At 34.8% G+C, this 16,781-nt stretch overlaps 1 protein-coding gene and 1 long non-coding RNA gene across 2 annotated transcripts; both read left to right on the forward strand.

The window, feature by feature from the left end:
- Positions 1-4,273: 4,273 nt before the first annotated feature.
- Positions 4,274-15,427, forward strand: LOC127730197 (fibrinogen C domain-containing protein 1-like). The gene is made up of 5 exons (XM_052238478.1): positions 4,274-4,610; positions 4,959-5,101; positions 9,554-9,650; positions 13,571-13,735; positions 15,175-15,427. Exons 1-5 carry the CDS (start codon positions 4,343-4,345, stop codon positions 15,420-15,422), a joined length of 921 nt encoding a protein of 306 aa, XP_052094438.1. The 5' UTR covers positions 4,274-4,342; the 3' UTR covers positions 15,423-15,427.
- On the forward strand, positions 10,221-12,094 carry LOC127730211 (uncharacterized). The gene is made up of 2 exons (XR_007994995.1): positions 10,221-10,792; positions 11,117-12,094. It is a non-coding gene; the product is annotated as an uncharacterized LOC127730211 (long non-coding RNA).
- Positions 15,428-16,781: the final 1,354 nt, after the last annotated feature.

Genomic DNA, 16,781 nt, shown 5'->3' on the forward strand with positions numbered 1-16,781 from the left:
AATTTCTACTGTAATGGTATCCACCTATGTAACGTCCACTGTAATGGTTTCTATTGTGATGGTGTCCACTGTAATAATGTTCACTATGAGGTGTCCTCAGTAATAATTTCCACTGTAATGGTTTCAACTGTAATAGTGACCATTGTAATAGTTTCTACTATAATGTCTTCCATTGTAATGGTGTCCACTGTAATAATGTCCACTGTTTTAGTGTTCACTGTAATGGTGATGTCCACTATAATGGTATCCACTGTAATAGTGTCCACTGTAATAATGACCACTGTTAAAGTGTCCACTATAATGGTATCCACTGTAATAATGTCCACTGTAATAGTGTCCACTGTAATGGTGGTGTCCACTATAGTGGTATCCACTGTAATAGTGTCCCCTGTAATGATTTCCACTGTAATAGTGTTCACTGTAAGAGTTTTTATTGTAAAATTTCCACAATTCAATGTATGTAACCATGTCCATTTTAGTGTTCAGTGTAATGGTGTCCTTTGCAATTGTACCACTGTAAAATTATCCACTGTAATTGTGTCCTCTGTAATGTTATACCCACTGTGATAGTTTCTTCTGTAATAGTATCCACTGTGATAGTGTCCACGGTGGTTATGTCCACTGTTATAGTGCCAACGGTGTTAGTGTCCACTTTAACAGTATTCACTGTGATGTTATCCATTGGAAAAATGATGGTTTTGTATAAAGGTTTGTATTTCAAAAAGTAGAAGGCCTGAATGCTACATACCTTATTTATAGATGGTAGAAGAACTGGATGCTTCATACCTTATTTATAGATGGTAGAAGAACTGGATGCTTCATACCTTGTTTATAGATGGTAGAAGAACTGGATGCTTCATACCTTGTTTATAGATGGTAGAAGAACTAGATGCTTCATACCTTGTTTATAGATGGTAGAAGAACTGGATGCTTCATACCTTGTTTATAGATGCCTTATATTACGAAGTTTAACCTTATTTTCAGCGGCGACTGCTTATAAAAACTGTATAGATTTTTTGTCATATCAATTTCTCAAGCCCCGGTCTCACCTTAACGGATAGCGCGAACGGACGCCGAACGGATAACTTTTTTTCAATCCGTTCATATCCGGTAGACGTTCGTTCTTATCCGTTAGACGTCCGTTCATTTCCGTTTCATGTCCGTTCAGCATCCGTTTTATCCGTCGATGTCCTTTCTGTCCGGTGGAAAATTTTGAGCATGTTCAAAACTTTGAACGGACGTTCAACGGATGAAGTGTCCGGTGTACATCCGGTAGGCGTCCGTTTTTTACGGTACTCGTCCGTTCCGTTTCCGTTTTGTATCCGTTACATATCCGTTATTCATCCGTTAGAGGTCCGGTAGACAAATTCACCAACGGACTTCTACTGGACGTATAACGGATAAACCGGATGTTGAACGGATGTGAAACGGACATCTACCGGACGTATAACGGATAAAACGGATGATGAACGGATCTGAAACGGATAAATGCCAATTGAAAATTTCGGGACAGAAATGCAAATTATTGGTATGTTAGATTTCTTGAGTGTCATGAATGCTTATTATTCATAATTGATGAGTAAGAGCATGTCTTCACTATCAGGCAGCTCTTATTCACGCCAGACATTACCCTTTGGCGGCATTTTGAAGAACAAGCCTAAACCAGTTACTACTACACGGAAACTTTTTGAATATTTATGCGATTTACATATGTATTATTATTGTCGCCTTTAATTTTTCCGCATATGTTGTTCATCCGTTTTATCCGGTCCGCTTCCGTTAGGTGTCCGTTTTATGCGGTTCTCGTCCGTTGGATGTACGTTCGACATCCGTTTTGTCCGGTACGTTTCCGTTTATCGTACGTTGCATATCCTGTATGTGTCCGTTATGCATTCGTTACTCGTCCGTTTTATTTGGTCTGTACATCAACGGACTTCCAACGGATAACAATTTTGTCAACGGAAAACTTTTTTTTTCATCCGTTAGTCGTCCGTTCGTGCTATCCGGTAAGGTGTGACCACAGCTTGAACATTTATGAGTAAAGGATAATTATATTTGGTATATGGGATCCTTGCAAGGTCTGCTTGTCTGCCAGGCAGGGTTCACCTGACCTCGACCTTATTTTGCGGATCAGTGGTCTAGGTTAAAGTTACGTGATTAGGTCCGATTCTCAGTTACTATAATCAGTAGGTCAATCATACTGGTGTATGGAATGATTATAAGTTTTTAATGTCCGTCAGGCAGGTATCATCTGATCTTGACGTCAAGTTCATGGTTCATTGGTCAATGTAAAGGTACCATAAAATTACACAAATTCCTTTTCTTAGATACTATAAGCAATAGTCAACTATATTTGAAGAATGGAATGAGAGTAAGGTGAACATATCTGTCTAGCAGGGGTCATCTCACTGTGCCCTTATTTTCTTGGGTCAATATTTAGTTTTCCTGGTTAGGTCTGTTTCTCTCATACTATAATCCAAAGATCAACTATGTGTGATGTATGAAATGATTGTACGGTATGCATGTCTGTTTGGCAGGTATCATCTGACCTTGACTTCATTTTCATGGTTAATTGGTCAATGTTCAGTTTCCTTGTTTGGGTTTGTTTTGATAATCAATAGTCTTAACTATTTTTTGGTGCATGGGATGATTGTAAGGTATATATTTATGTATGGCAGGGTTCATCTGACCGTTACCTTATTTACATGAGTCATTGATATTATTAATGTTACTTATGTAATTCTTATAGTAAAACCTTTATCTTGAAGACTTTCAACATAAAATCAATCACAATCAGTGAAGCAGACGAGATATTTCAACATGTTCACTCCTGTACTTAAAATGACACAAGTTGCAGAAAGTACAGGAGCCATGGTAGCCTAGTGGTCTAAGTAGTTCAACTACTGTACTACTATATATAGTAATAGCCAGTCAACACTGAGTTTATGAGTTCGAGCCCCGCACGTGACAGGTGCATTCGACTCCAATCTTAAAATTGACTAAGATTGTCAGTTAACTGCCACAAAATAGCTGAAAGTGGCGTTAAACACCAATCAATCAATCAATCAATCAATCAGAAAGGACTGCATAATGTATAAATCTAGCTATTCTATCTACAATTACAGTCTAAGAGAAATACTCGATTCTTTATCCTCTGTGCTCACAAGCACTGTGATTTTCAGCTTATCAAACATTCCACCATTTTCAAATATCAGTCCGAACTTTCCACTAAATTCTTTGAACCTACAATATGCTTTTAGTTTAATTGGTTTTTGTCACGAATAAACATGAAATATTTTCCACTGCAAGTGAAGCAAAGAACAGTTTATCTTTCAATGAACCAAAGATTTGAGTATCTGAATTATTACATGGTGGTCTATAACATGTTCCCAATTTAACAAGTATCAGACATGTGTAGTCCATTCATATTGCGATTGATATGATGATATTAGAAATGTTCGAGGAAACCAAAGGAGCAATCAACTTTAAAAATTCAATGGTTTTGGTCTCCCCAAAAAGATATCACAGGTAGTAGGCACCAATGCGCCAATAGTATAGGTCGCCAGCGACTTACCATAAGCCCAATCAAAACACATTTATTGGAAGTCCAAATTGAGAAAAAAAAATCTGGCTAAGTATTATGTGCGAATGTTGTAACGTTTTATGAACAGTGATTTTACAGAAAATTACCGCATCAATGATATTTCATGTCGACACTCCTGCTTTGTAATGGTATTGCAATACTCAAAACTTTTAATACTTCAAAGAAGAACATTGTTGTTGCATAAACATACCCTCTTCTCCATGCCGCAGTCCAAAATGCTAGCCCTTCATCCCAACCAACCCACTTTGCATATAACTCCCAAAGTAAACATGCAATAATAGTATGTAGCAACAGCACCGAATAAAAAGTCCCAGCGGAATTTCATAATTGTTGAATAAGAAAATTTTAAAATTTTAATAGCAAATACAACTGTCATAATTCTTCTTTTTTTTTAGCCTTAATTGAAAACATTTTACTAGTACCTTAACAATCATAAACAATTAGTAATTCATTATTCTGAATTTGATCTTATTTCGATAGAAGCAATGCAATTTCATATAACCTTTAATTCTTTTTTAATACTAAAAGTGTGTTTTTAAATTTAAATTTTCGTTAAAAAAAATAGAAATGAATAAATAAAATTAAATAAAACTGAAATTTACTTTCACATCAACCTTGACGAACACGCCTTTATACATTGGCAAATTATCGAACAAGTTCATTCAGAGATTTAAACACCCTTGTGGCTTTTCATAATAGGTGAATTCTATAGAAAATACACGTTTATATACATTATGCATGGAGGAAGGTAAAAAGGAAAAAGAACACAAAATACATGTCGGGCAGGGTAACGACATGACCGGTGAGAGTAAAAAGGTACCCACGGACATGCCGCAATCAAACAACTCTGTTCTGTTGGTGGTTATTGTAGCTTCTGCTGCAATAACTGCAGGGGTTTGGTTTCAGACTCACAAACTAGGAGTGGAAATAACAAATCTTGTTCAGACATTACAAAATCTGGAATTGAGTAGCAAACACCAACAAACACAGCAACAGTCACGTCCAGGTAAGTCACTTGGTAAAGAACACATTCAATTTATAATGTTATCATTTGATTCAGTCACACTCTCCATATTCAAAAGAAAGTGTCAAAGTTCATAATAATGACATTTGATTAGTAATACTTTTTTATAGACCATATATGACTAAACGGTGATATTCGGTATGTGTCCTTTAGACAGCAACCTAGCAACACAAATAAAACAAAAAAAGATACGACAATACAAAGAAGATTATAAATAAGTTGATTTGAAGAGTGGTCCACATATGTACATCTCCTTGAATAAAACAAAATTAAGAAATGTACTCTATTTGAATTTCTGTAGATTTGAATTAGTTTTCTTTAATTTAACAGTTGGCGAAGTGTTACCTCGAGATTGTTTTGATATTCAGATGATGGGCGAAGAGGTTTCGAGCGTATACAAAATTTATCCGGAAGGAATTAAAGGAGGTGTAGATGTGTTCTGTGATATGGAAAATGATGATGGCGGTTGGTTGGTAAGTATATTGCTAAATAGCCAAAACGAAAATTAAACTTTTGTTACTATAGAAATTAGTTTTAAATGCAAATAATAAGTCAGAGATAATATGGTATAACAGTCAATGAGGAAAAACTTAAATACTAACGGACATTCGGAATAGATCATTAGAAATTTTCAAAAGTATTTTTGCATTTAATAATTTGTAGATACATAAGTTTTCAAGTACATCATATTCAATGTTTATTTCGTCAATCAGAAAAGAAACGAAACAGACTCAATTCTCAGTCTAATCTAATCGTAAGCCCACAAACTGTGGTAAATCAAGAATGATAACCCCATGTATTTTTAAATCGAATACAAGAATTTTTGACAGTGAAGAAACAAGCATTACAAGTTTTGTGTAGTCGAAACGCGCGTCAGTTTGGCGTACTATGTCGAAATCCTGAAATCTTTGATAACTTTTTAAATTCTCTGGAATGATACTACTGCTGGTGGCATTTCGTCACCGTAGGAATCATCAGCCTAAAAATATGGTGAAATATCTTTGATGCGGCTATTCTTGGTAACAGATAAAGAGATACAGGATAGAAATTTTGAACGGCATATTTTCTACTTCATTACATTTTTTAAAATACAAATCAGTCATATTCTTACAGTCATTGTGCTGAACTATAATAAGAAAAGTTAATATAAAAATGGAGGAAGAAATGAATAAAAAATTATAAATACAATTTACATCCTTGTCCATTTGGTCTTGTGATGATATTGGTCTCATTGGGAATCACACCGGCGATCGCATTATTTTAAAGTTTGTCTTCATCTGAAAATAAGAATAAATCCTTTTACTCAACAAAATAGTCATTTCCAGCAATGTTCTAATTTTGGACATTGAGTTGTTAGATCAAATTCTTTTTGTCGAGCCTGCGACTTTTGTCGCAAAAGCGAGACATAGCGATCCTACATTCCGTCGGCGTCGGCGTCGGCGGCGGCGTCCACAAAAATCTGATAACTTTCTTAAACTATCCTGCATTTCAACAAAACTTGGACAGAAGCTTGTTTATGATCATAAGATAGTATCCAGAAGTAAATTTTGTAAAAAAAAAATTCTGTTTATCCGTATTTTACTCATAAATGGACTTAGTTTTTCTGCCAGTTAACATTACATTCACTCTGTGGTTAAAGTTTGTGGTTAAAGTTTTTCAAACTTTAATAACTTTCTTAAACTATCCTAGATTTGTACCAAACTTGGATAGAAGCTTGTTTATAATCATAAGATAGTATCCAGAAGAAAATTTTGTAAAAATAAAATCCTGTTTATCCGTATTTTACTCATATATGGACTTAGTTTTTCTGCCAGTTAACATTACATTCACTCTGTGATTAAAATTTTTCAAATTTTAATAACTTTCTTAAACTATCCTGGATTTGTACCACACTTGGATAGAAGCTTGTTTGTGATTATAAGATAGCACTCAAAAGTAAATTTTGTTAAAAAAAAATCCTGTTTATCTGTATTTTACTTATAAATGGACTTAGTTTTTCTGCCAGTTAACATTAATTTCACTCTGTGGTTAAAGCTTTCAAAATTTTAATAACTTTCCTAAACTATCCTGGATTTATACCAAACTTGGACAGAAGCTTGTTTATGATCAAAAGCTAGTATCTAGAAGGAAATTTTGTAAAAATTTATTTCCTGTTTTTCCGTATATTACTTATAAATGGACTTAGTTTTATTCCAGTTAACATTACGTACAGTCTGCAGTTAAAGTTTTTAAAACATTTATTAGATTCATAAACCTTCTTGGATTTTTACCAAACTTGAACAGAACTTCTTACAATCAAAAGATAGTATCTAGAGGAAAATTTTAAATATTTTCCCCATTTTTGTTGAGCCTGCGACTAACAGCAAAAGTAGGCGAGACACTGGGTTCCGCGGAACCCTTACGAATTTTTTATTTCTTTCCCACATCGTCGACATTTTCTTAAATTTGAAGCCAGTAAACAATATCGGTCTTGCTATTAACAATACTTATTGTGTGTTATCATCGTCCTTTGATTCGAAAATTACCTTCAGCTAAAAAATGCATTACAGCTTTTCTATAAAAGCATGCAAAGCAAACCTTTGATCAACTTGCTTGCTATATTTGTTTGGATGTTTGTAAACAACAGGTAGGTAGCCTATTTCAGTCTGTTTACTATATACTGGAATTTGATTGGACAATAAACATTAACTTCATTTAAATGTTAGGTTTCACATTGTATGTCAATTTTTATTGTCCAATCAAATACCAGTATATATTAAACAGACTGAAACTCCGCCTACCCTTTTGTTTACAAACATCCAAGCAAACATAGCAAGCAAGTCGATCAAAGGTTTGCTTCGCATGCTTTTATAGAAAATCTGTAAAACTGTTCTTTACTTTGGTCGATAATCTTTAACTAGTTGCAGTACTTTTTCAAAGTACAACAGCTTTAACAGACAATGTGGGTTTGAGTAAAAAATACTAAAAATGAAAAATACCCAAAACGACCACAGCCAAGGATTTCGGTACAACAAATTATTTGAAACTTAATTCTTTTTAGATACAAATATCTATATAGTTTGAAAGTTTGGTTCTACATGTAGAAACCTTTTTACAAACGGGATATTAGTGCCAATCTGATGACTGAAGTCTTTTAGAACTAATTAGTGTAGTATGATTTTATTTTGTATTGTTACGCCAATATCACAAGTTATGGGAGGGTTGCGCCCTCAAAAACCCTCCTTTTGTGGCTGTCAGTAGTTTTCCAGCGGTTATCTTTGGTTGCCGTGTGACATGCATGTTTTTTTCGTTTAATGTTTTAGCACAAATCAGGGCATTGGTTTTCTCTTTTGAATTGTTTTGGCATTGTCATGCCGGGACCTTTTATAGATTACTATACGACATGGGTTTTCCTCACGGTTGAAGGCTCTACGGTGACCTGTATTTTTAGCTCACCTGGCCCGAAGGGCCAAGTGAGCTTTTCTCATCACTTTGCGTCAGTCGTCCGTCGTCGTCTGTTAACTTTTACAAAAATCTTCTCCTCTGAAACTACTGCGTCAAATTTAACCAAACTTGGTCACAATCATCATTGGGGTATCTAGTTTAAAAAAATGTGTCCGGTGATCCGGTCAACCAACCAAGATGGCCGCCATGGCTAAAAATAGAACATAGGGGTAAAATGTAGATTTTGGCTTATATCTCTGAAACCAAAGCATTTAGAGCAAATCTGACGTGGATAAAATTGTTTATCAGGTAAAGATCTATCTGCCATGAAATTTTCAGATGAATCGGACAATTCGTTGTTGGGTTGCTGCCCCTGAATTGGTAATTTAAAGGAAATTTTGCCGTTTTTGGTTATTATCTTGAATATTATTATAGATAGAGATAAACTGTAAACAGCAATAATGTTCAGCAAAGTAAGATCTACAAATAAGTCAACATGACCAAGGAGTTATTGCCCTTTATAGTCAATTTTTAACCATTTTTCGTAAATTTTTGTAATCTTTTACAAAAATCTTCTCCTCTGAAACTATTAAGACAAATTTAACCAAACTTGTCCACAATCATCATTAGGGTATCTAGTTTAAAAAATGTGTCCGATGACCCCGCCCGCGAACCAAGATGGCCGACATGGCTAAAAAATAGTACATAGGGTAAAATACAGTTTTTGGCTCATATCTCTGAAACCAAAGCATTTAGAGCAAATCTGACGAGAATAAAATTGTTCATTAGGTCAAGTTCTATCTGCCCTGAAATTTTCAGACCAATCAGGCAACACGTTGTTGGGTTGCTGCCCCTGAATTGGTAATTTTAAGAAAATTTTGCAGCTTTTGGTTATTATCTTGAATATTATTATAGATAGAGATAAACTGTAAACAGCAATAATGTACAGCAAAGTAAGATCTACAAATAAGTCAACATGACCAAAATTGTCAATTGACCCCTTAAGGAGTTATTGCCCTTTATAGTCAATTTTTTACAATTTTCATAAATTTTGTAAATTTTTGTAAATTTTTACAAAATATTTTCCACTGTAACTACTGGGCCAAGTTCATTATAGATAGAGATAATTGAAAGCAGCAAGAATATTCAGTAAAGTAAGATCTACAAACACATCACCATCACCAAAACACAATTTTGTCATGAATCCATCTATGTCCTTTGTTTAATATGCACATAGACCAAGGTGAGCGACACAGGCTCTTTAGAGCCTCTAGTTTTTAAATCCACACCCTTTAGTCTCTGTTTGATATCTTTCCCACTGGCAACCCAGATAACAACTCAAACGATTTTTTCTTCGAAAAATTTATTTTGTAATTAGTCATTTTTTGCGGATTTGAGATATTATGAATCATGGCCATAAAAAAATTTAGTGCTTTTTGCATCCGCATTTTAATATTCCTGGTTGGTTTAAACCAAAAATACACAAATATTATTTGTTACAGGTTTTTCAAAGAAGATTAAACGGGGAGGCTGACTTTTATCAGAATTGGGAAAATTATACAGTAGGATTTGGAGATATCAAAAATGAATTTTGGTTAGGTAGGTAATTCGTAATTCCTTTTATAGCTTATATAAGTCACGATAACAAGATACATATGTCTTTGGTGATACTAAGTTCAAGAAAGTTCGTATTTTCCTTTTGATTGTATATCAGGAATACACATTGACAATTAACATGTAACGATAGTTTATATGCATATGGGATATACATTCCCCAACTCATTCGGTATTCAAGAGCTTGCAGCTGCTACTCAGTTTTAAAAAACGTCACCAGTGTCTCTATGTCATTTTGTTCTTCTTTGTTGACATATTTGTTTGTTTTATAGGATGAAGATTATAACACAATGTTGACTGCTGTACAACTCCCTCGCGGAATATCTGGGTTCATCGCCGTTTTTATGGGGAATTTCTTGTGAAATCTTTTAAGTTTTTTGTGTATTGTTTTGTAATCTATTGTTCTGTCTTTTTTCAATGGCGTTGTTTGTCCTTTTCCCATTTATGATATTTGATTGCCCTGTGTATGGGCAGCCATTCGGGCAAAATTGAACAAAATTTTAACGTCTGCTATTTAATTTTATGTCTGTTTTCGTTTTTGATATCTGTTTTTTTTCTTGTTTTAAGGTCTGTCTTTTTAAATTTTATGTCTGTGTTCGTTCTTGACGTCTGGTTTTGTTTTTTACCTTTGTTTTTTATACGACCGCAAAAATTTTTGCGGTCGTATATTGGTATGACGTTGGCGTCGTCGTCGTCGTCGTTGTCGTCGTCGTCCGGCGTCGTCCGGCGTCGTCCGAAGACACATTGGTTTTCGTACTCTAACTTTAGTTTAAGTGAATGGATCTCTATGAAATTTTACCATAAGGTTCAATACCACAAAAGGAAGGTTGGGATTGATTTTGGGGGTTATGGTACCAACAGTTAAGGAATTAGGGGCCAAAAAGGGGCCAAAAATAAGCATTTTTGTAACTTCCAGACATAACTTGTGTGTTAGTGTATGGATCTCTCTGACATTGTACCACAAGATTCCATATCACAAAGGGAACGCTGGGATTGATTTTGGGGGTAATTGCCTCAAAATATTAGGAATTAGGGGCCAAAAAAGGGGCAAAAAACAAGCATTTTTCTAGTTTCATGACAATAACTTGTGTGAAAGTGTATGGATCTTTCTGAAATTGTACTACAAGGTTACATATCACAAAGGGAAAGCTGGAATTGAGTTTGGGGGTTATTGCCCGAAACGTTTAGGAATAAGGGGCCAAAAAGGGGCAAAAAATAAGCATTTTTCTAGTTTCCAGACAATAACTTGTGTTCAAGTGTATGGATCTCTCTGAAATTGTACCACAAGGTTCCATATCACACAGGGAATGCTGGGATTGATTTTGGGGGTAATTGCCTCAAAATTTTAGGGAATAAGGGGCCAAAAGAGGGGCAAAAAACAAGCGTTTTTCTAGTTTCATGACAATAACTTGTGTGTAAGTGTTTGGATATTTCTGAAATTGTACTACAAGGTTCCATATCACAAAGGGAAAGCTGGAATTGAGTTTGGGGGTAATTGCCCGAAACGTTTAGGAATTGGGGGCTAAAAAGGGGCCAAAAAACACATTTTTCTAGTTTCCAGACAATAACTTGTGTTCAAGTGTATGGATCTCTCTGAAATTGTACTGCAAGGTACCATACCACAAAGGGAAGGCTGGGATTGAGTTTTGGGGTGATGAATCATAAGGGGGTTGAAAAAATTTGGGGGGGATTTTTTTTTTCCTTTTTTTTCTTTTTTTCCTTTTTTTTTCTTTTAAAATTTTCCATTTTAAGTTGGTTATTTCTGATTTATTTTCAAAAGCAAATAATAATGATATGGTAGGAGATACACACCAAACAGGATGTGTAAATTATTATATAATAAGTATTGGGCAATAGCAAGAAATTTTCAATTGCACAGTATTGCGCAATAGCAAGAAATATCCAATAGCACAATATTGCGCAATAGCAAGAAATTGTCAATTGTGCAGTATTGCGCAATAGCAAGAAATATTCAATTGCACAGTATTGTGCAAAAGAAGATACTTCGTATAAATTGCTTATTTCTTGACCAATTTCAATGGGGTTTTATTCTTGAATTCTTGGGGTTCTTTAATATGCTGAATCTAACCGTGTATTCAGTTTTTGGATTTTGGGCCCCGTTTTTAAATTGGTCCACATTGAGGTCCAAAGGGTCCAAAATTAAACTTTGTTTGATTTCATCAAAAATTGAATTATTGGGGTTCTTTGATATGCCGAATCTAACCGTGTATTTAGATTCTTAATTTTTTGGTTCCGTTTTCAAATTGGTCTACATTAAGGTCCAAAGGGTCCAAAATTAAACTAAGTTTGATTTTAACAAAAATTGAATTCTTAGGGTTCTTTGATATGCTGAATCTAAACATGTATTTAGATTTTTTATTATGGGCCCAGTTTTCAAGTTGGTCCAAATCGGGGTCCAAAATTAAACATTGTTTGATTTCAACAAAAATTGAATATATGGGGTTCTTTGATATGCTGAATCTAACCATGTATTTAGATTTTTGGGCCCCGTTATCAACTTCGTCCACATTGAGGTCAAAAGGGTCCAAAATTAAACTTTGTTTGATTTCATCAAAAATTGAATTCTTGGGGTTCTTTGATATGCTGAATCTAACCATGTATTTAGATTTTGGATATTGGACCATAATAGGTGAATGTCCAATTTAAAATTTTTAAGTTCTTAGACCACATTCATTCTGTGTCAGAAACCTATGCTGTGTCAAATATTTAATCACAATCCAAATTCAGAGCTGTATCAAGCTTGAATGTTGTGTCCATACTTGCCCCAACTATTCATAGTTCGACCTCTGCGGTCGTATCAAGCTGCGCCCTGCGGAGCATTTTATTTTAAATTTTGTTAACGTCTGTTTGTACATTTTTTATGTCTCACTCTGTTTTCGTTTTATGCAGTCTGATTTGGGTTTGAACGTCTGGTTTTTAAATTTTGTTCAATATCGCCCGAATGGCTGCCCATGCCTTTGCGGAATTATCTAAAACTAGAGGCTCCTAGGAGCTCACCTGGTAAAATAAGCAGCATTAAAAACATTAGCAATTCTGTTAAAAATCTTTTACATACTAAGTGGTACTGTAAACAGGTTTGATCCAGATCCACTCAGTTTTGTTCACCTATTTGTAGATCTGATCTTGTTGGTCATTTAAGATGCTAAAAATTTCTCTATATCAATCAAAGTTCTCAAGAAAATAGTAAAAACGCCCCAAAATTGAAAAAAAAATATCATAGAATCCACACAAATGGTGAAAATAATAATTAAAGGACAATCACTCTTAAAAGAGTTGAGTTATTTATTGGTAATTTTTTGCTATCAAAAGTTTTTCTATCTAGAACAATTTTTCACGATAATAGCAAAAAACTGAGAAATTTGTCAAAAATATACATTTCAAGGGTAACAGCTCAAAAATAGATCATCTGATTTTCTGAAGATTTCGACCCTCTGATAACTTTTCAGTTTTTGCTGTTTCTGCTTTAGTTTTTGCGATATATGCTCCCAAAAACTGCAGGTTTTACACCTTTTCTCGATGTTTTCCTAAGGCGGCTATGTGCTTCTTCCGATCGGAACAAAATGGGGATCGTTTTAGAAGTCATGCCATTGAGCATTATTGCCAAGTGTCTAAACATTTGGCCCCGTGGTTTCAGAAGAGAATATTTTGAATTTTTCTCATCGGGAGGCGGACAACAAGTGATTTAATAAGCCCACATGGTCCTTAAGGACGAGGTTATGTATAAGTTATCCCTAATGATCTTCAGCTGTTTAGCAAAAAAATCCAGTCGTTAGAAAATGCCGTTAGTATCAAATCTACTTTATAGTAATAACAAACAAATTGTTAAACTGCACTATCCTCACACGTTATCAATTATTCATTTCTTTAATAAACTATCATTTCAGGAAATATATTACTTAATATCATAACAAATCAAGGATGGTACCAGCTACGTGTAGACATGTCTGATTTTGAGGGAGAAAGTAAATACGCCAAATACAAAATTTTTCGAGTTGGTGATATCTCCAGTAATTACCCCCTGACTGTTGCTGGGTACTCAGGGGATGCTGGTAAGTCCATGAAAGTGGGAATGCGTGAAATGCTGCCAAGTGTTTGCTTGTGGGTATTCTTTCAACACCGACCTTTCATCTTGTTTGTGCATGTGTGTCGGGATTTTTTTCAATATCATACAAGGACATGATTTTTTTAAGTAAATGTTTTTTATTTTGTTAAGCTGTTGTTTTCCACTTCCCACTGAAACAATTCTTTCAACTGTAGTATCGAACTATTCTTTAAAAAATGTTTCTAACCCTCCACTACAAAAAGACGAATTGCCGGTTCCTGATTTTCAGCTTAAGGAAATCTGGAAATGCCGCCAAGTCTTTGACTGTTAGAATTGCAGAAACGCTGGCAAAGCTGTGATTAATTTTTATGAAATGCTGATACGTCTAAGGGGGTAGTTATTTGGGTATTTTTGAAATGCTCGCAAAGTTTGTGTTGAGTTTTTCGTAATGCCTCTTAAGTCTTTGAGGGAAAGCATCCTTGGTGGCAAGTCTTGAAATGCTAACAAGTTTATGATAATTTGTTTTTCTGAGAATGCTGCTTAGTCTATGGTGATGATATTCTAGAAGTGCTACTAACTCGCAAGCTCGTGCAATATGAGATACAGCTCGGGACAATATTGATCATTATTAAATGATATGTTTAAATTGACCGTAATATGCTAAAATCGGCATGACTAATATGGAATTTAAAAGATCAACTCATATTGACGATACGTTTAATACGGCTGTTTGGGCCGGTTAATAACTTCCTCATACGGACTGGTCATACGGACCAGCTGTATCTGCTTCTTGTCTTACGGACTGGCAATACGGACCAGCTGTAGCTATATACTTCCTGTCATACGGACTGGCCATACGGACCAGCCATATGTACTGTTTTTATTATTTTATAAAAGGTTACGAACTTGCTGATTCTGTATTGGCCCTGTATTGATTCTCGGTCAGTTGCATTGACCCTCGGCCCTACGGCCCTCTGGACCAATACAGCAGACAATGAATGAATACATGGGCCAATACAGAATCAGCAAGCTAGTAACACTATAATATTAGTCCAACAACTCGAAAGCTCGTGCAACATCATATACTGCTTCGGGCAAATTTCCTTTATATTTTTGCAATAACTATCAATTATTACATAATTCAAGTACAATATACATGACAAAACGACTTTGTCCTTTTCATTTATTTCGCATTTGTATTGATCGTATTGTTATTGTTGTTTTCCTTATCAAGCAACCTCTATGTGCCTTCTATTATATAATAGGAAATTCTATTTATTGCAAAGTGTATGTTATCTTAGAATGTCTATTGTAAGCAGTTACGTATTTGTACCTTACGGTTTTTGTTAAAAACTTAGGTAATTATTATAATTTGTAGGTAATTGTAGATTGCAAATTGTGATAGTTCGATGTTGTAAATTTTTTGTACTTTTTTTTCCAATTTAGGTAATTCTATGCAGGTTCACAACGGGATGACATTTTCTACTCATGATGTCGACAATGATGGAGCTCCAGGATCCTGTGCAAAGTCATTTAAAGGTGGATTCTGGTACAATAACTGTCATTATGCCAATCCGAATGGAGAATACCTGAAAGGTGAACACGAAGCCTTAGCTGTAGGTGTTAATTGGTACCACTGGAAAGGATATAAATACTCATTAAAATCTATAGAAATGAAAATAAAACCTTTATAACTCAATGTGTTCTTCCTTTATAAGTGATTTAACAGTGATCAGTATTCGTTTTTATTTAATGATTGATTGATCGATTGATGTTTGCTTAACGTCCAGTGTCAAATAATTCATGCATGTTCAGGAAGAGAACAAATTCAATTTCTTATTCAAAAGGACGAAATAAAGAATTCGCCATTTTAACTTATTTACTTAAAATGCACGAACGTGACTTATGAAAAGAGATATGTAAACGTCATATGATTGAGTTTATGTTACTGCTGAGAAACGGAAAGTTGACAATTTGAAAGTTGAAATCATCACGTTTGTCATAGATTCAACTTTGAAGTCTCCATCTAGGTCAATATTGAGGAAAAGATCAAGATATGAAGCAGACATTATAGTTTCTGTATTCTTAATCTCAAGTTCACTAAGATGCAAGAATTCACTGAAATGTTAGGAATTTATATCATCTATCATCTATAATTGTTATACCTGAAAGTGAAATTAAAGGACTTTTTTCGATGTTTTTTCTCTTTTTGTCTTTGAAAAGGTTTTGCACGAATTCTGCTTCAGGTGATTAACTTACCAAAAACAGTTATACACACAACGTGTTTTAGTTTGACAAATTCTTATTATTTACTAAAGAAAGTATATATGCTCGTAGAAAGGCGGAATATATATCGAAGTTTCAGCTTTTTGCCACACTGGTCTTGTTGAACTAAACAATTTGATTAATTGATTGATAGTTGTTTGCTCTACATCCAGTGGCACATATTTCCTGCATGTTCAGAACGAGAACAAGTTAACAATAAATACAATAGGTTCTGCAAGGTTGGCCGAACGGGATGATGGACAGGAAGTTTGGACTGCAACTTGAAATGAGAGTATATTGGATAGCCTTGCAACTGGCCATCTACGGATCCGCAAAGAGGCGTTGCAAGCTAGGGTTTTTAAACGCGTAGGGAGCGTGAATTCCCTCTCTTAGAGGCATCGGATTTAACGTCACCGTCTGACAGGACGAGGCTATGATAGAATTATACATCCCGCACAATCAAATGGACCCCACTTTGACAAGGGTTGTACTGTCGGTCGAAAGAAGGCCAAACGTGACCATATTTCTATACCCCAGTCACCATTGGGTGTAAATAATTTGAAATTTTAGCAAAATGTAAAGATGCCAATAAAAAGTTATACCCTGCGATAAATAGTTATACCAAATTTGACTTCAGTCGTATGCCTTGCACCTTTAAAAATGTAATGTCCAAGATTATAATTAGAAAGCCAGTTTCTTCAATTCAAAATTTCATCCTCTATTTCATATTTTTGTCGAATCCTTTAAAATTCACCGTCGAAGGCATTAAATAAAATTATATTTTATAA

Source organism: Mytilus californianus, unplaced genomic scaffold, assembly GCF_021869535.1.
Source record: "Mytilus californianus isolate M0D057914Y unplaced genomic scaffold, xbMytCali1.0.p SCAF_2, whole genome shotgun sequence".
Classification (NCBI taxonomy): Eukaryota; Metazoa; Mollusca; class Bivalvia; order Mytilida; family Mytilidae; genus Mytilus; species Mytilus californianus.